General features: G+C 41.3%; 1 protein-coding gene across 1 annotated transcript in view; it reads right to left on the bottom strand.

Annotated features, from left to right (window-relative positions):
* LOC308303859 (transient receptor potential cation channel subfamily M member 4-like) overlaps positions 1-14,235 on the bottom strand; it is a gene marked incomplete at both ends in the record, with an annotated part of 99,984 nt that extends 85,749 nt beyond the window's left edge. The window contains 2 exons of the mRNA XM_080748358.1: positions 432-493; positions 14,041-14,235. Of these exons, the coding sequence (XP_080604484.1) occupies positions 432-493; positions 14,041-14,235 (257 nt within the window). The remainder of the gene's footprint in view (positions 1-431; positions 494-14,040) is intronic.
* Positions 14,236-21,054: the final 6,819 nt, after the last annotated feature.

The raw sequence follows: 21,054 nt of genomic DNA, 5'->3' as shown, positions 1-21,054 counted from the left end.
TCTGTGTGTGTTGTCGCTCGTAGCCTAGCCTGCCTGTGAGTGTGTGCAGTGCACTGGTACCCAAAGCAAGGGGGAGGGGCCGTGGTCCGTGGAAGTAATGGGACTGATCCTCAAGCTATTGACACGTTGAGACGCGACACGTTGTTAGCTTGTAGATCTGTTCTTTTTGGCGAATTACACCACCGTACTATAGAAGTATAAATTAAGCAATAGAGCTGCGACTCATGGAACTTGCACTGTATCCTGAGCCTTTTCTATAGGACTGTTTGTATCACAAGCAAAACGATAATCTGAAATGGCATATCATGGCAAAGCTGTATCGTCGAGACGATAATTATCGTCATATCGCACACCCCTACGTCTAGCAATAATAATAATAGTTAGGTTATAATAATATCATGGAGCAAGGAAACAGAAACTGGTTAGTTTACCTGGAAGAATCTTCTATGAAGGTGTTGCACTCTCTTTTCTTGAAGTCTTCCTCCCTCCATATCTGTAAACATATTAGACACATGTTATGATGTGTTATTATCTCTATATAACATTTAGATATCTGTAAACATATTAGACACAGGTTATGATATGTTATTATGTCTATATAACATTTAGATATCTGTAAGCATATTAGACACAGGTTATGATGTGTTATTATGTCTATATAACATGTAGGATATCTGCAACGTCAACTGCATGTACACATGTTCCATTTAAACCCCACACCTCCTGCCATTGGCAGTAGATGTCCAGTGGATTGGTGGAACATTGAGCTTGTAGATCAGCTATTTTTATGACCTTCTCTCATGTTTAAATCTACCTGAAGTTGGATTCTGCTTTTCAAAAATACACTCCATTCTCCATTAAAATTAGAAATGCAAAATAAAACAGGGAAATAAACCTGTGGATAAAATGTATTTGCACATCTGTATGCAGTGTTGGACTAAAGTCATCCTAAACTGCAGAATGCACTTTCTTATTAATATCACTGCATTGTTCTATTGGAATTTAGAACATTTCAAATAAATAATACAAAAGTAAAATAAGCAAGTATATGCACTCACACACTCACGCACGCACACTCTATTCTCCTCCCCTCCCCTCTTACACAGTTTGTTTGCTAAATATGAACAAATCAAGCATATGGTTCTCGAAGGTAAGGTCCATTTTCTAACCTTCTCAGAGACTAAACTTGATGCCTCTATCACTGACTCTCAGATCGAAATTGACAACTACTCTGTAATCAGAAATGATAGAAACAGATTTGGTGGTGGTGTATGCATGTATGTTCATAACAGTATTAAGTATATCCCCCGCCCTGACCTACAACACAGCTCTTTAGAAACTGTATGGGTGGAAGTGATTCTTAAGAAAGCTAAAAACATACTAATCGGTGCCATCTATAGACCGCCCGACCAAAATGATTTCTGTGAGTTACTGGAGGAGAGCCTTGCACCGGTGGATAATGTTGAAAAATACATTATTGGAGATTGGAACATAGACATGCTTCGTAAAGAAGCTCCTCTATTCAAAAAGTTCAATAAGCTATGTAATCAACAGGGTTTCACTCAGCTCATCACCAAGCCAACTAGGGTTACAGATAACTCTCAAACCATCATAGATCTCATTGTAACCACAGACAAATCTAAAGTCTCCGCGAGTGGGACTATTGAATGTGGTGGCCTAAGCGACCATGATATAATGTACTGCACCCGTAAAATACATAAGTCCAAAGCTGACGGCCACAAAACAGTTGAAGCTAGAAACCTCAAAACCTACTCTAGCGAAGCCTTTAATCACAAACTGGAGAAATCTGACTGGTCCCCAGTACTAGCTAGCACTCAGGTCGATGAAGCCTGGCTGGGCTTTAAATCCATTTTCAACACTACCCTAGACGAAGTGGCTCCTTTGCGTAGGGTCAGGGTTAAAGCCCGCTCACAGCCATGGTGGAATTCGGAAATCTGTGAATCAATGAAACTCAGAGACAAAAAATACTCTGAGAAGCGCAAATATAATCACAAGCTCAAAAAAGGCCCCAATAAACACCTTGAAGCCAAATTAGAAATAGTCAGTTTAGAGGCTAATAAACTGAGAAATCGGACAACCTCCTTAATCCTTTCTGCCAAAAAACACTACTTGGATGAGAAAGTTGAGGAAAACATCCACAAACCACGAGACCTATGGAAGCTATTTAAAACCCAGCTAGGCTGTGGTGCTAAACTTAGATCCATAGCCAGCAACATATCCATCCAAACTCCCATAACCCTCCTCACTGACAGTCTCGATGTAGCCAAAAATCTCAACATCTACTTCACCTCCATGGCCAAAAATCTGGTCAATAAACTGCCCGCTCCATCTGGGCTGTTTGGTGTTAGGCACATCTTGAAATTCTACAGGAACCTTGGGGTATGCAAAGACAATCTTAAACTTACCACGGTGACAACTGATGAAGTGTTTAAAAAACATCGCACCCTACCTCAATTCAAGGCCGCTGGCCATGATAAAATCGCCCCCAAATTTCTCATAGACTCAGCTGCCACCATTGCCCCAATCATTACCCATATTATTAATCTATCTATCAAGCAGGGTTATGTCCCCCAGGACTTCAAATTAGCTAAGGTAACCCCCCTGCACAAAAAAGGCAGTAAACTTGACCCTGGCAACTACAGGCCAATCTCAATCCTTAGTTCCATCTCTAAGGTAATGGAAAAAATTGTCAATGAACAGGTGGCTAAATATCTTGAAGAGAATAAACTGATCTACGAGTTCCAGTCTGGCTTCAGAGAGTCCCATTCCACAGATACATGCCTCATCTATTTGAATGATTACATCAAACGTGAAATTCACAATGGCAAATATTGCGGCATGGTCATGCTGGACCTCCAGAAGGCATTTGACACCGTCGATCATTCTATTTTGATTGAAAAACTCAAAGCTATTGGTCTTGATAGCACAGCAGTGAGATGGATGCACTCTTACTTGGTGGGGAGGGAACAGATGGTGGAAGTCAACGGAACCCTGTCCCCCCCCCTCCCAGTAAACTGTGGAGTACCTCAAGGGAGTATACTAGGACCACTGTTGTTCTTAATATACGTAAACGACATGTCATCTGCTTGTGACTGCAATCTGTTTCTGTTCGCGGATGACTCGGCTCTCCTAGTCTCCGGCAGAGACTTATTGCAGGTTGAAAAGGCCCTTAACTGTGAACTTAACAAGATCTGCACCTGGCTCAATGACAACAGACTCTCAATTCACCTAGGCAAAACTGAATGTATCCTCTTTGGATCTAGTCAGAAACTTAGCCTAGTTGTGAACTTCACAATTAAAGTAGGTGACACTGTGATAGAAAGAAAAAACTACATCTGCTACCTGGGCTGCATCCTGGAGGCTAACCTATCCAGTGAAAAAATGACCACCAAGGTAATCAATAAAGTCAACCAACGAATTCGCTTCTTGCAAAGGGTTGCACCGCTGATCAATACTAAATCCCGAAAGACACTAGGAGGAGCTCTTATTGGGCCCCTCATTGATTACGGAGTCCTTGTCTGGTATCGCGACGCCCCAGCCGCCTTAAAGTTAAAGCTTCAAACAGCCCAAAACAAACTAATTAGGGTTGTGCTTGGTCTCCCTCCTCTGACCCACCTTACCGATCATCACCACGAAAGCGTGGGATGGCTCAAAGTAGCTGACAGAGTACAGCATCTTGCAATGGGCCTGGTGTACAAGATACACTACACCTCCAAGATTCCCATGTACCTGACAAACTACTTCTTAAAGGTCAAGGATGTTCACGACCACAACACCAGAGGCAGCTCCACTAATCATCATCAACGTAGATTTAACACTAAACAAGGCTCTAACTCGTTCTCCTGCTACACCATCAACATGTGGAACGCCCTTCCTCAAGCCCTAAAGGAGAGCAAATCCCTAGCCTCCTTCAAAATTGGTATGAAAAGTCACCTTCAGACAGCTGCTACCCGTGACTTGTAAATAGACTAAGCCCCCATGCCCCCCCCCCCCCCTTTTATTATTATTTTTTCTGTCTTTGTATTTGATGTCATGCTTTTGAAACTGATATTATCCTAGATAAAGTACTATGTTCTATCCGTCTGTCTTTCAATGTTATATGAGATACTTAAAGTGTGGTTCCTGTGGAAATAAGCCTCGGCTTTCTAGGATCTCCTTTTAGTTGACCTTGTACCAGTGATTTGTACTGTCATGAAACTGTACTTTTTTCTATTGCAAACTTCTAATAAATTCTTCAATCAATCAATCAAACACCTCTCCTCGCCTCTCCTCTCCTCTCCTCTCCTCTCCTCTCCTCTCGTTTCCTCCCCTCCCCTAGCCTGATTTCAGACTCTACGCTGGGGCTTGAGTCTGAAGTTGTCTCCATTCTATTTGATTGAAAAGGGGAGGGGATTTAAAATTTGAAATTCCCAATCACAAGAGATCTGGTGGGAGGGGTTGTGTTTGTCTTTTGCACACAAAACATTCCCTCCTCCCCCTCCCCTCTATGACATGCACCAAACTGGTCATTGTCTTTGATGTTTCATTGATTAGAGAGAATCACTAACAAGCTATCGACACTTGTAGTTGCAACTCTTCTGAAGATCAAAGGAGGCAATTAAGAACTCTGGTGAGCCACCCCTCCCTCCACTGTTTCTGTTGATTTTCAAAAGTTAGACCCACCCCTCCTCCGTATTGCATTGATTTCATTTAGTGGAGGCTCTAGCCCAGAAAAATAAGCTGTTGACTTCAAGTCGTGATGCAAAGGTCCCCTTTGGTATGGAAGTACCTTAGGGCCATAGGAAAGAATTAGACAAGTTAGATCACCCTTCATTTTCTATTTATAGCCATTTTAAAAATGGCCGCCGACAATAATCCCCAATACCAGACCCCATATCTTTGCTTCTGTTAGAGTAAATAATAATATTGGTGTCAAAGTGTAACATTTTTGGGGTCTATGAACTCAACTAAACAGGTGTCAATGCAAAAAACCCAATACTTCACTAATTAACATGACAGCGGGGGGTAAAATATGCAAATTTCATGAAAAATAACACGTTTTAACAGGGTAACTTACCCCCTCACCCCTCCCCCTAAACTTTGATTCACTTTTCCTTTGGTATGGAAGTACCTTGTGGCCATAGGAAACAATTTATCCAAAGAGACAATTTAGATCACCCTTCATTTTCTATCTATAGCCATTTTAAGAATGGCCGCCAACAATAAACCACTATTACACCAGACCCCAACTTTGCTTCTGTTAGAACTATAATAATAATATTGGTGTCAAAGTGTAAATTTTTTGGGTCTAGGAATTCAACTAAACAGGTTTCAATGCAAAAAACCCAATACTTCACTAATTAACATGACAGCGGGGGGTAAAATATGCAAATTTCATGAAAAAGGTTTTTTTTTTTTTCCCTAAATTTTTATCCCACGATTTTTGTAACCCATTTTTTCACCCGGTGCCAATTGCCTAAGCCCTAAGCTGTGATCCTGGGCTCTACTCTCCCTCTGCCAACCTGGGGAGGGCCCCGAACTGAGCTCATGCTTCCTTCAATGCATGAGGAGTGAGCAGGCCGCTTCTTATCACCTGACAGGGGGAGCTTCCCCGGTTGGACGTAGCGCGTGGAAGGAACACGTTATTCCAACCAGTTCCATTCCCCTCCATCAGGCGCCCCGGCTGGCCAGGGGGAGGCTTTATAGAGACCAGGATTACTGCATGTTTTTGTGAGGGTATCTACCCTAGGAGACACGGGGAGAACATGCAAACTCCACACAGAAAGGCCCTTTTGCCAACCCCACCCTCCCCCTAAACTTTGATTCAATTTTCCTTTGGTATGGAAGTACCTTGTGGCCATAGGAAACAATTTATCCAAAGAGACAATTTAGATCACCATTCATTTTCTATCTATAGCCATTTTAAAAATGGCCGCCGACAATAAACCACTATTACACCAGACCCCAACTTTGCTTCTGTTAGAGCTATAATAATAATATTGGTGTCAAAGTGTAAATTTTTGGGGTCTAGGAATTCAACTAAACAGGTTTCAATGCAAAAAAAACATTACTTCACTAATTAACATGACAGCGGGGGGTAAAATATGCAAATTTCATGAAAAAGAATATGTTTTAACAGGGTAACTTACCCCCCCCCCCACCCCTCCCCCTAAACTTTGATTCAATTTTCCTTTGGTATGGAAGTACCTTGTGGCCATAGGAAACAATTTATCCAAAGAGACAATTTAGATCACCATTCATTTTCTATCTATAGCCATTTTAAAAATGGCCGCCAACAATAAACCACTATGTACCAGACCCCAACTTTGCTTCTGTTATAGCTATAATAATAATATTGGTGTCAAAGTGTACATTTTTGGGGTCTAGGAATTCAACTAACAGGTTTCAATGAAAAAAAAAACAATATGTTTCAACAGGAGTAAAATATGCAAAGAAAAATGAGTTTTAACAGGGTAATGTTCCTTTTTCTCCCCCTTTGGCAATGAAGTAGGCTACCTTAGGGTAATAGGAAAGAAATTATCCAAAGAGATTAGATCACCCTTCATTTCTGAAATATACACGTTTTAAAAAAAATGGCAGCGATCATTTACACTTACAGCAATACAACACAGCCTATATCTTTGCTTCTCTATCATTTCTGGGGTAAAATAATCCCATTAAATTGGTTTCAAGACAACAAAAAAAACAATAGTTTTCTCATTACCTTCAAAATGGAGGTGAAATAATTAATCACATTTCATTAACAGTAAACAAATCATTTACTGATGCAAACTTGGACACATCATCAGTGTTGTTTCCTGGAGTCACTGGGTGTTTTGGGTCCTGCAAGAGTCAGCCTCCTCAGGCGACCCGACTGAAGCTGATCAGACCTCGTTATGTATCCAAGTGGCATGCTTCTGTCCCCACTGCTCTCCCCTCTTAATCTGGAGGCTTTTTCTGCTGCATCCCCAATGTTGCCTATGGCTCTTCTTTGTTGGCAACTGTTATGCACAGTGGCGTAGCTGTGCTTAGGGAGTGACTGGCAAATTCCAGACTGCTAGATGTCAGGTCTCAATCTGGACAGGGAGATGTGTGGTGGAATTTTCAGCTGCCTCTCCAGGTCAACTGTCATCACTCAGTCTCGGGCTGTGGAGAGCAAACCAGCAGAGCAGTTCTTTGGTGTTTTCTCTGTCCTTTTCCCTTCCTTGACACAGTGAATGGCCTTAGCTGTGGCTTGGGAGTATTGGATGCCCTTGATGCTCTTGCTGATTGCTTAAAGGACCAGGTCACCTCTGGGACAACCAGATCATATTTTATTGTTGTGTGGGACACGATCAACACAATCCTGAATTATTTTTTGTGTTCAATCTGTGTTTTTAGATATGTTAGTATTTCAGCATGCTACAGTTGTAGCATGCTGAAATCGGCTGAAATACTAAAATATCTAAAAACACAGATTGAACACAAAAAATAACTCAGGATTGTGTTGATCGTGTCCCACACAACAATAAAATAAGATCTGGTTGTCCCAGAGGTGACCTGGTCCTTTAAGCGATGGATTTCAGGACCTGGTCGTTCCTCAATAGAAACCGGCCCTCAGGCCTCACCCAACACCTTGGAGCAGCTGCTCAGGATATGTTCAGGATATGTACGGTACCTGGGTTCTCAGGATGTGTACTGCATATATTCCTGTGCCCGTGCCACAAACTCCTCCCTGACTGAGCTGAAACAGAGCCTGAGTTTATTGGTCTTCCTGTACAGCCTGATTTTGCTTAGGCTGCGGCCACAGCCATCTTCATTCAGCCATCATAGATGAGTAGAGGCCAGAGGATTTTTGGGTGCATTTCATGCTGGTAAACACAGGCCTTGAATCTTCCAGGGAGCCCCCTCCAGGTCAGCACTGGTTGCCTTGATGGAATCTCTGTCATTCAGAGTGCGGTTGAAGACATTTCCAAGGCTCATCACCGGCTTCTCAATGACTGATGGGATCTGGTGTTCTCCCAGACTTAAGCGAATTTGTCTATGATATTCCCCTTCTTTTGGATAATTTTTCCCTTACCAGGTATATTCCTGCACATGCTATTGCTCACAGTCTTGGACCATCCAAGGCAATGGCACTGCCAGCATTCCATGCTTTAATGGGGAGCAACACAGCCTTTGGCAAGGGCAAGAAGACAGTCCGTGCGGCAGTCCTTGCCTGAACTCACCTTACCTCTTCAGCTGCTCTCTGGCCCTAGCCCCACCACTGAGATGATCTCCACCCATACACCCATTCTCCAGAAATCTCTCCGGAAGATGTATGGTGTTTCCAGGGGGGAGAGTGTTTTCTGCTGGTGTTTCAGTCCGAGCGTATCAAAGGGTGCGTTCGGAAATGCGCACCGGGTGTGTGCTCAGTGTAGTGAGTGCCTAAACACAACCCTAATCCTAACCCTAACCTCAGTAAAACTATGCCTAAACCCAACCATAACCCTAACCCTAACCTCAGTAAAACTATACCTAAAACTAACCCTAACCCTAACCCTAACCAGACCCAGTGCACATTTCCGAACCCACCCTTTGATACACTCGGACTGAAACACCAGCAGTCCTAATGCTCGACTCTCCCTCTTCCTTCACAAAGGAAGCTACTTTGATCACATGCCACCAAGCAGTGATGCGCTCCATTGGAAGTGCAAGACAGACTGTATTATTGTAGCTATGGGTTCTGGTGTAATATTGGTTTATTGTCGTCGGTAATATTGGTTTATTGTCGTTTTAAGTGTGCCTGCAGCTCGCCAAGTGTGTGCAACCTTGTGTAGCGGTTGGTGTTAGCATTAGCATTTTTAGCATTAAAATTAACATCAGCATTAGCATTAGAATTTTTAACATTAGCATTGTTAGCCTTAGCTTTAACATTAGCATTTTTAGCATTAGCATTTTTAGCATTAGCATTATTTACATTAGCATTAGCATTTTTAACTTTTAGCCGTTGGGACTGTGGATCACCCACCGAGTTTGAGACCAGTAAAGTGTTGGGAAGTGGAGTTATGGCTGTTTAAAGCCCAGCCAATAGGAAGGCAGAGGGGGCGGGGCTTAAGAAATTACAGATCATTCCTATTGGCCGTGTAAGTCCAGACACCAAGTTTCAAGACGGTACCATGCTGTGAACTGGAGTTATGTCTGTTTACAGCCCAGTCAATAGGAATACAGAGGGGGCGGGGCTTAATCAATTACAGCTCGTCCCTATTGGCCGGAAAAAGTCCAAAGACTTGTGAGCGTTTTAAAGTTTAAATCACGTTGCTAGGCAAAAGTATGCCAGATTAATGTGGCGCCAAATTTTCTGGTTTTCTTTTTTGGGGGCCCCCATTCAAAGTCAATGGGGTTTTTGGGCGTCGTTTTTTGCGAATAACATCGCCATGGTAATGCGGATCGGCAAGAAAAGTAATAGCACCCCATTCCTGGCCGAGCCGCACGTTTTGATGTATATATTGCGGCGGTGGCGGAAATCGTGCGGCAGTTATTACGTGCCGAAAGTTTGTGAAGTGATTATTATTATTATTATATAAGTATGGCGGATTACAATAAGTGTTTTGCCATTGCATGGCAGGCACACTTAATGAAGGGTGATCTAACTTGTCTCTTTGGATTTGTTTTTTCCTATGGCCCTAAGGTACTTCCATACCAAAGGAAAAGTAAATCAAAGTTTAGGGGGAGGGGTGGGGGGGGTAAGTTACCCTGTTAACATATTATATTTTCATGAAATATGCATATTTTACCCTCCGCTATCATGTTAATTAATGAAGTATTGGGTTTTTTGCATTGAAACCTGTTTAGTTGAATTCCTAGACCCCATAAATGTACACTTTGACACCAATAATATTATTATAGCTCTAACAGAAGCAAAGTTGGGGTCTGGTGTAATAGTGGTTTATTGTTGGCAGCCATTTTTAAAATGGCTATAAAAAGAAAATGAAGGGTGATCTAACTTGTCTCTTTGGATAAATTGTTTCCTATGGCCCAAAGGTACTTCCATACCAAAGGAAAGGTGAATCAAAGTTTAGGGGGAGGGGTGGGGGGGTAGGTTACCCTGTTAAAACGTGTTATTTTTCATGAAATTTGCATATTTTACCCCCCGCTGTCATGTTAATTGGTCAAGTATTGGGGTTTTTGCTTTGAAACCTATTTAATTGAATTCCTAGACCCCATAAATGTACACTTTGACACCAATATTATTAGTATAGCTCAAACAGAAGCAAAGATATGGGGTCGGGTGTAATAGTGGATTATTGTTGGCGGCCATTTTTAAAATGGCTATAAAAAGAAAATGAAGGGTGATCTAACTTGTCTCTTTGGATAAATTTCCTATGGCCCTAAGGTACTTCCATACCAAAGGAAAGGTGAATCAAAGTTTAGGGGGAGGGGTGGGAGGGTAGGTTACCCTGTTAAAACGTGTTATTTTTCATGAAATTTGCATATTTTACCCCCCGCTGTCATGTTAATTAGTGAAGTATTGGGTTTTTTGCTTTGAAACCTATTTAATTGAATTCCTAGACCCCATAAATGTACACTTTGACACCAATATTATTAGTATAGCTCAAACAAAAGCAAAGATATGGGGTCTGGTGTAATAGTGGTTTATTGTTGGCGGCCATTTTTAAAATGGCTATAAAAAGAAAATGAAGGGTGATCTAACTTGTCTCTTTGGATAAATTGTTTCCTATGGCCCTAAGGTACTTCCATACCAAAGGAAAGGTGAATCAAAGTTTAGGGGGAGGGGTGGGGGGGTAGGTTACCCTGTTAAAACGTGTTATTTTTCATGAAATTTGCATATTTTACCCCCCGCTGTCATGTTAATTAGTGAAGTATTGGGTTTTTTGCTTTGAAACCTATTTAATTGAATTCCTAGACCCCATAAATGTACACTTTGACACCAATATTATTAGTATAGCTCAAACAGAAGCAAAGATATGTGGTCTGGTGTAATAGTGGTTTATTGTTGGTGGCCATTTTTAAAATGGCTATAAAAAGAAAATGAAGGGTGATCTAACTTGTCTCTTTGGATAAATTGTTTCCTATGGCCCTAAGGTACTTCCATACCAAAGGAAAGGTGAATCAAAGTTTAGGGGGAGGGGTGGGGGGGTAGGTTACCCTGTTAAAACGTGTTATTTTTCATGAAATTTGCATATTTTACCCCCCGCTGTCATGTTAATTAGTGAAGTATTGGGTTTTTTGCTTTGAAACCTATTTAATTGAATTCCTAGACCCCATAAATGTACACTTTGACACCAATATTATTAGTATAGCTCAAACAGAAGCAAAGATATGTGGTCTGGTGTAATAGTGGTTTATTGTTGGCGGCCATTTTTAAAATGGCTATAAAAAGAAAATGAAGGGTGATCTAACTTGTCTCTTTGGATAAATTGTTTCCTATGGCCCTAAGGTACTTCCATACCAAAGGAAAGGTGAATCAAAGTTTAGGGGGAGGGGTGGGGGGGTAGGTTACCCTGTTAAAACGTGTTATTTTTCATGAAATTTGCATATTTTACCCCCCGCTGTCATGTTAATTAGTGAAGTATTGGGTTTTTTGCTTTGAAACCTATTTAATTGAATTCCTAGACCCCAAAAATGTACACTTTGACACCAATATTATTATTATAGCTCTAACAGAAGCAAATATATGGGGTCTGGTGTAATAGTGGTTTATTGTTGGCGGCCATTTTTAAAATGGCTATAAAAAGAAAATTAAGGGTGATCTAACTTGTCTCTTTGGATAAATTCTTTCCAATGGCCCTAAGGTACTTCCATACCAAAGGGGACCTTTGCATCACGACTTGAAGTAAAATGTGGGCTAGAGCCAAGATACCGTATCAAGAGACGTGTCTTATGACATCATCCTTTAGGCATAACCAAACAATCCCAGAGTGTACAATGGAAACCCTACATAATGACACATCCAGACCAAGAGATGCAGTTCACTCAGAGAGTGGGCGGGTCTATTGGCTGGAGCCAGGCTACCCCTCCCCTCCCATATCTGAAGGAAAACACTAAAACGGTCGCTGGAAGGTGTTCCCCTCTGGCTTTCAGAGAGATTTGAGCGCTTGATTTGAAGCATTTTGTTCAAAATGGCCCCTCCTGCTAACTTCATCCAGAGACCCATTGGTTTCTACTGCTATTGGCAGCAACCACAGCCATGGAGACTTTTAATGGAAGGGAAAAGAAACGGTAACCCTAACGACCTAGAAAAATATTGTGATACATTATCATAATCATGACAATACTTATTGTAATTGTCCCTAACCCTAACCCTAACCCACATTTTAATATCACCGTATATGGTGGGACAATATATTGTTACTTGGGGAAATTCAATGATTTTTCTTTTCCCAGTCAAATGGAGGGTCCTGGTATTTTATTTTAAAGATTGTCCCTTATCATGTAGGATATCTGTAATGTCCAGGCAGTGTTGGACACACTATGTGTATTGTATAGGAAGAGGCGTGTCTGATAAAAATGAATATCAAATATCTAAATACTGAATCAAAAACTGTTTGGAGCAGGGGTCTTCAACATTTCCAGGCCAAGGACCCCTTTGCTGAGAGGGAGATGTAGCAGGGACCCCCACTATATATTTATTGTATACAATAAGTTGCAGATTAAAAATATTCATATCTCAGTATTCATCAGCGTAGACTTGTTTGACATAACTATGAGTGTATGTTGGATTAATGTGTATTTTCAGACATTCAACCACTTGAACCTTCTTTTCCCTCTACACCAAACCTCTGCCAGTAATAGACGATATACAAGCTCACAACACCTCTTGCCTGTAGATCTGCTATTTTTGGCTAATGTTCCATTCAGAATAGGGATGCTAGGGTTCATGTTGTTTAATGTAAATACATGATCCTATCACACAAAGATTTGGCGGCCCCCCTGTAGTAACTCTGAGGACCCCCTAGGGGTCCCGGACCCCCTGTTGAAGACCCCTGGTCTGGAGTGAAACATGACAGGATAAAAAGCCTGAGTAGACGTTAAAATGAAGATGACCAAACTTGATAGATAGATAGATAGATAGATAGATAGATAGATAGATAGATAGATAGATAGATAGATAGATAGATACCTTTATTATCCCACGGGGGAAATTCAGTTGTCCAGTTGTAGCACAGCAGTATACAGTTATTTACAAAGTTACAGAGAAGTAAGAAAAAAGATAGATAAGAGGGAGAAAAACAAGAGCAGTACAGTACCAATAAAGAGAGGTGCATCAATAGAGGGGGCGAATAATATATAAGTATATATACATAAAGTGTCTTACAAAAGAGACCATAACAGTCAATGCTAGTTAGTGCAACAAGTATCTCACTGTCATTGTTAAACAAAGCAAAATACTCAGAAACTACCAACACAACCTAATAGTGCAATGTCAAAAATCAGTGCGAAAAAAACTAAAAACAAAAAACAGCTCAGAGAAGAAGAAACTAGGAAGCGTGTGACCGCAAGACGCACATGAGCACTCTCCCTGGAAGGTCCTTAGAGGTCAAAGTCAATACAGCAATAGTTCTGTCAGTCCAAGTTAGGAAGGAAGTCCTTTTCAATCGTCCGTTATGTGTCTCGTTGTACAGCTTAAGGGCAGCCGGTACAAAAGATTTTCCTAATCTCTCACATCTCCGTCCTGGGTAGGCAAAGCGGTCGTTTCCTCTCTTACTCCAGTAACTGGTGATCTCTAGATGGAGGGGGTGGGAGGAGTTCTCCAAGATGGAATCTAGCTTCCTCGCTGTGCGCACCCTGGTTACTTCCTCCACCCCCTGCAGAGAGGACCCAACAACAGAGCCTGCTTTCCTCACCAGTCTGTTTAGGTTAAACGTGTCACCTGCTCTGTTGTTGCCACCCCAGCAAAAAAGTGTAAAAAAAACCTGGAAATTGTAGATATCTCTGTAAAGCTCTTCATAAAGAACACGTTTCATGTGTGTTCTGCCTCCCATTGACATGCAGATGTTTTGGTTCTTGGTTAAAGTTCTACACAAAGTTTAATATTAAAGTTATTATTAAATAACTTACCTCGTCCTCCTGCTGTTCAGATGCAGATGTGTTGCCATTGGTGAGTCCTTCCATGTCTACAGCATCTGGTTGAGATGGGGTCAGCAGATTCTCCTCCCTGGTGTCTCCACCCTCTGGTAGAGGTGGGGGCAGTAGCCCCTCCTTCTCCTCCATCTCTATCCTCTCAGAGTCGCTCCCCTCTTGCTGGTCGGCCATCCTCTCTGATTCTGTGTCTCTGGAACGTCCGACTGCCACTCTCTCTCTCCTTCTCTCCTCCTCCTAGGAAAAGTAAAACACCGGCTGGTGATTAGCGACCGTCGGGTCAGAGCACAAACTTGTCATCGTTGTCAGTCATTTTTGTCCATTAGCAAATGCATGTTTTCAATTTTCATTTCAATTCAATTGAAATGCATGTTTGTGGCTCATGTGTATCATTTCAGCTGTGACAAAGGGGAAAACACACGGGACACATTTATTTCCAGGTGTTTCGTCTTAATTCCGTCTCAACACTAACATTTAACTTGACTAAAACTATGCCTAAACCTAACGCCCTTCCAAATACCTTAAAGAAGTGTAAATCCCTAACTTCCTTTAAAACCGCTCTGAAAAGCCACTTACAGGCGGCTGCTACTGGAAACTGGTAATTGTCTGAGAATTTATTTAGCCTATAATGTCAGATCTGTGAATAAATTCCTTACCAAGAAATGTCTTCACCAATGTGTGTGTAAAGGTGTCTAGTAACACATCTAACAAAGTTTAAAATTCTAAATTCCTAGGAGAATGTTTTACAGCTGATGAAAGTTGGGCTCCCATGGACTTTCTATACACTACTACTACTACAGGAAGAAGATACCCAGAAACTAAACCTGCTTTAAGTAGCATGATGTGAGGGGTCTAACAAGGGTTGTTGTGGCCTTTCTTACAAACGATTAAATCCATGTTCCATGTCGGGGTGGTGTTGCAGTCTATTGTTGTTTAACTCGCGTCTCTTCTTGTATAAATAAAAGCACTCAAATCACAGTCACTGTTACGAACCCAAAAAGGTTTAGGGTTAAAAGGTTGTAACATAAATATATAAATATTGAAAAACCGGGATGTTGAGCATAAGGTGCAAATAATGGAGACCACACAGGTTTGGAGCAAAAGGTGCAATGTAATTTTACTCTTCTCTTCAAGTTATTTACAATTATTTACATTTCTACTGTTATTTCAAAAGTGTGCACAAGCACACACAGAAAAACAAGCCACTACCTAGGGACTCACCTCGCCTACCAGTCTTTCTGGGGAGAAAGCCTGGTGTTCGTTCACAACAGGCCGTTTGGTTTCCGCCTAAACCACTAGAAGAAGCGGCGTCGCTTTGATTTAGTTCCCCTCGTTTGTTTCCCCAATCACTATTAAAATGCTCGAGAAGCCTAGTGTAGTCTTGCCAGTCGCTACGAGTTGGACTAAAAGATGCATATACCAAACTAATTTTTTGAAAGCAAAACTACGCTGCATCAAGGTGTGTATTAGGTAGGCCCTAAAACTATGTCCTTGGGTGCAGGGAAATATTTTGGGTTAAAACTGAATCCGGTTGATAGTTCCGGCCAAAGTGTAGTCCGTCTAGGACTACAACATGACGTCAAGTGGTTTCCGCTCCCGACCGGATCAAACCCCGTAAAGTGAAGTGATCCCAGACTACCTAGGGACACAGGTTTTGCCAAAATAACAAACGAAGCAGCTAAGTGAAACAAAGACAAGCTAACTAACTAACTAACTACCAAGTAACTAGACTAGTAAAACAAAAGCCTGCCTACCGAACTACTCTAACCAAAAACAAGTTAAAAATACATAATAAAGCAATAAGCCACAAGAGGCGAGTGGTTACCGGGGTAGTATACACCGGCTGAGAGGCGTTGGGAAACACGAGGCGCAGCTGAGTGTTTCCGACCCTCTCAGCTCTCAGCTGCTTTTCTAAAACGGTCACAAATATTGCAACATGAAAATCATAGCATTGCATTATTTAAAGAAAAAAGTACACTTCTCCGCCACCAGGAAGAGACATTTCCTTGCGTTTACCAGTCACATCCAGGAATGGAACTTACAGAAGCCAGTGTGTGTTTACAAAGTCACGTCATTCTTTTTGCCAAAAAAATAGGGAAACAACACTTGTGTTAGATAAGTCTCATGTTAAGAAGTTAAGAACCATATTCGATCCATACACGTTTATTTTCATCCAGATTTAGCTGCTATGTGGGTAAACAAAATGCTAGCATAGCAACCTAAGCTAAACAGCCGAGTGGTGCCTGGAGAATAGAGGGCGCTTGTTGCCTTTACAAGCCCCGCCCGGAGCCATTCAGTCACTGTCCTATGCATGTGGGCGGTGCTTTAAGCACCCGCACGGCAGGATTTGAGAGGAAATCAAACGCTCGCATCTCTAGTTCAGCCTCACGGCACAGTGGAAAGAAATAACGCACCTGGCTTTGATATAAACTGATTCAAGGTGTGGGTTACAGTCTCAGGTATACCATGGCAACCAGCCAATCAAAATCAAGGAATGGAACTAGCCGTTTTAGAAGTGGCAACAACCCCCTTACCTAGTGTGCTTAACAAAGTTCAACCTACGTGGTGCCTGTGTATAGAGGCCTCTGTCTTTCCCTGTCCCAAGGCAGCAGCATATTGCACAGAATGTACATGAGTAGGTGAAATAACAACATGTCTGAAAGTTTGCTCTGGGAAATGATTACAAAAACAACACTAAATGACAGGGCTACAACAAGGGCAAATGTTTGGGAGCGTTTTATAGGCAGCAGGTGGCGAATGATTGGATGAGGGTGGGGCCAGGTAATGGTTTGATTGACAGCTGATTAGGTGGTACTTCAGACCTGAGAGTATGAGCGAGGGAAGGAAACAGGAGGGGAGGAAGACACAAAGATCCCAGACAAACCTACAGTACGTGGAACGTACCAGTCACATAGATCCACAAGTTGCGTCAATTAATTCATTATTTATTTCCACCGTTACTCCGTTCCATAAACATAACTTAAAGGGAAGGCTGTTTCAAGCCCAGCCAATAGGAAGGCAGAGGGGGCGGGGCTTAAGCAATTACAGATCATTCCTATTGGCTGTCTAAGTACACACAGCGAGTTTCGAGGCAGTACCATGCTGCGAACTGGAGTTATAGCAGTTTAAAGCTCAGCCAATAGGAAGATAGGGCTGGGTTTAAGAGGGGGCGGGGCTTAAGTAATATGTCCCTATTGGCCGTTTAAGTCCAGACACCAAGTTTCAAGACGGTGCCATGCTGTGAACTGGAGTAATGGCTGTTTAAAGCCCAACCAATAGGAATACAGAGGGGGCGGGGCTTAATCAATTACAGCACGTCCCTATTGGCCGGAAAAAGTCCAAGGTCGTGTGAGCGTTTTAAAGTTTAAATCATGTTGCTAGGCAAAAGTATGGCAGAGTTATGTGGAGCCAAAGTTTCTAAGGGTTAGGGTTATGGAACCCTAACCCTAAAAAAGTATGCCAGAGTTATGTGGCACCAAAGTTTCTGCTTTTTTTTTCAGATTCCCCCATTCAAAGTCAATGGGGTTTTTGGGCGTTGTTTTTTGCGAATTCCGTCGCCATGGCAGACAATTGGACTCGAGTCATAGAGACTCGAGTCGCAAATTTGACGACTTGCAACTCGACTCGGACTTAAAGGTGTATTCAGTGATAATGAAAGTGGCCAGGGGTCATCCTGTCCCTTACTGGCCTTACAGCGTGGAAATGTTTAGTTTTATATAGATTTTTTACACCATTATAATGTTCTCGTTTTGATCATTAGACCCAATCACTGAATATCGGTAGGCCTACGTCTCCAGCTTCAGGATATGTATGATACTGATTTACTACCAGACTGTGGCATTTTATGAGTTCAGTAGTTTACAATCTAGGCATTTAGCAGACGTTCTTAATTCAGAGCGACTGTGGTTCTCATAACTTTTATTTTGACCATCATAACTAAACATCATAACATAACTATGACCATACTCTACTCTGATTGGTCGAGGACTGGCTGGCCACCTCTGAAAACAGAATCTAGCTATGCTTGTAACACGGGCCATGGTGGAAGTCCTTATATGGTCAGCACACATTCTAGTGAGGAGAATTAATGGAAAATGTACCAATATAATATATTAATCTATAATATTTTAATTTGAATGAAATACAATCACTGAATATACCTTTAAGGGCAAAAACTTGAGACTCAACTTGACTTGGAAGACAATGACTCCAGACTCGACTCGACTTGAGACACGCTGACTCGGAAAACTTGTAGCATGTTGTTGTTTTTAAATCTGGAAACAGATTTCAACATTTCGGTGTTGTTCTGGCGCCACATACAGGGGACCTATTTGCCTATTGGCTGTCGCGGCCCCCCAGACAATGGGGGGGAAGGGGGGAAAAGAACTGCATTAGAGCCAATTGCTGGCGAGTTTAACGCTCCTCCAGACTATGGGTTACAAACGGCAACGGGAGTAGAGATGGGATTTATGGCTCTTTGAAGTGAGCCGGATCTCTGGAATCCGTTCCTTTCAAAGAGCCGTTCAAAAGACTGGCTCATTCTAGTTACTATAGTTACTTACTTTGTATATTTTGATTATAATTACAACAAATAACTTATACAACCCTGTATACATTTATTTCTGACATATATATAGGTACATACCTGCCATTTGAAAATAGCCGATCTACAAGCTCACAATGCGTTGCGACGCATTGTGAGCTTGTAGATCTGCTATTTTCAAATGATTTTTCTACATTTTATTAATTGGGAAAACCTGTGAAACAGGACATTCTGCATAATGAGTACTTTCTACTATATTTTGATACCCATACTTTTGTACATTTACTCAAGTACATTAACATTCATAAATAAGGATAACGTGCCCACATAACCCCTCTTCTTTTTGTTGCGGTCCATTTTATGTTGTATTTTCCAAAAAAAGCCTCTTTATTTTATTTTTATTTTATTTCATGTTTTTTTTATTGTGTTATGTAGGTGGTGGGTGTTTGTGGTGGTGGTGTTTAAAAGAGATGTAAAAAATAAATAAAAAGAAAAGAAAATTATTGCAACTATGGACATAAAATGTGAATTATGAATTGAAATCATTGCAATAAAAAGTATATATATGGGGCTTTTAAGCCGTGACATCATTTTGTAGGCAGAGGAGAATCTGCCCCCAGAGCATTTTCTGTCCCTCGCTATTTCAAAAAACAACGACTAAAAAATAACGACTAAAGTATCATTCTAACACTTTCCTTTCAACAACAAAGAGAAGAAAAATGTGTAAATAGTAAAAATAGTAAAAAGATTCACGGAAACTGGGGGCAGAAATTCTCCTCTGCCTACAAAATGATGTCATACTTAACAGCCCCTATATATATATATATTATATATATATATATATATATATATATATATATATATATAAAAGTACGTTAACAATCCAAACTTCTACTGTGGCAGAGTATTTCCACATTGATTGCAGTATTGATATTTGTACTTATGTAAAGGAATTGCCTACTTTTCCCCACAACTGTTCATTTAGAAAGGAACGGCTCCTTACTGCGAACCGGATCCCATCGTTCATTTCAAAGAGCCGTTCAAAAGACTCGATTCGTTCTCGAACGTCCCATCTCTAAACGGGAGCCAGAGAGAAAAGACTCTGCAGCTGTAGATCGGCTATCATTCTTTGTGTTATGCAACCAAATGTTTATTATACAGAGAGAATCATACACGTGTTGGACAATAAAAACATTGACAGCCAGGGGGAAAAAAATCCATGAAGGACACGGAATGCAATCGTTCACTCGCCGTTGGAAAATTGACTTACTAGACTATTCTGGATGTGTGGCTAACGGCTAACGCTAACGTTAGCTAGCGCTAGCTGCAGGCTAACGCAGGCATGTTATACACAATTACTCATGGAATAAAACGGCGACCCAACTCTATGTTTGCTCTTCTACAAGCTCACAACGCGAGGAGGTTAAGTCTGTCAGAACCGTCAGATTATCTTCTGACTGAAGTTACACAAACACTGATTATGCTACATTTTGCACTGTTAGCCCGACCAATTTAGATAGGGCACGACACGAGTCACGGTGTTGCGCACGTAATACATTCACTTCAACCTCGTGTTGAGCAGTTAAACCTATTTGCTACGTACGTCTACAAAAACGTTTATATTTCAATAGTTCATAAAGTGCTTACTGAAGTCTCACAGATGTCACAGTATGGTACGCTCAAGCAGAATTACCCGTATCTTTCGTATTGTTTAATAAACAGCATTTTAATCCGATCAGACGTCATTTTCTGTTGTTTTTCAGCCATGCGACCCCATCGGTTGCGAGGTGTACTGCACTTAGATACATTAATACCTTTTTAGGGAAACGACGACCGATCGGATTAAAATGCTCCTCTTTAAATAATACGATCATTACGGGACATTCTGCTGGAGCGTACCCTATGGTGACATCCGTGAGCCTTCACTAAGCAATTTATCTTTGTAATCTGACCGTTTGTGTAGACGTACGTAGCAAATTGGTTAAACTGCTCAACAGCAGATTGTGTTGAATTCACGGTTGGCGCAGCGTAGCGTCTTTACATTTAGCCCAATAATGCTAATCTACAAAGCAATCCATCATGAATGACAAGCCTATACTATTGTTGCATTTAGGCTCTTTATTAAACTATAAGCCTGTGTTTTATTGCTACACAATAATGGTAAATAAAGTAGCTTACTCTAAAATAATCCATCCATCCATCCATCCATCTTCCACCGCTTATCCAGCATCGGGTCACTGGGGTAACAGTTCCAACTGAGATTTCTAGAGTTCCTTAATAATAATAATTAAAATAAACAATACTAATGATTATAATTGCGACCGTCAGGTCGCAGTTACTATGAAAACCTCCACCGCCTGTCTGTCTGTCCGTCAGTCTGTCTGTCACGTCACATCACACTTTTTTGCCCCTATCCATGTGAAATTTTCCACACACAATCCTTGTCTGCC

Source organism: Nannobrachium achirus, assembly GCF_963921795.1.
Source record: "Nannobrachium achirus genome assembly, chromosome: 18".
NCBI classification, from domain to species: Eukaryota; Metazoa; Chordata; class Actinopteri; order Myctophiformes; family Myctophidae; genus Nannobrachium; species Nannobrachium achirus.
Note: the sequence above shows the minus strand (reverse complement) of the source record. Positions and strands in the feature narration are given on the sequence as shown.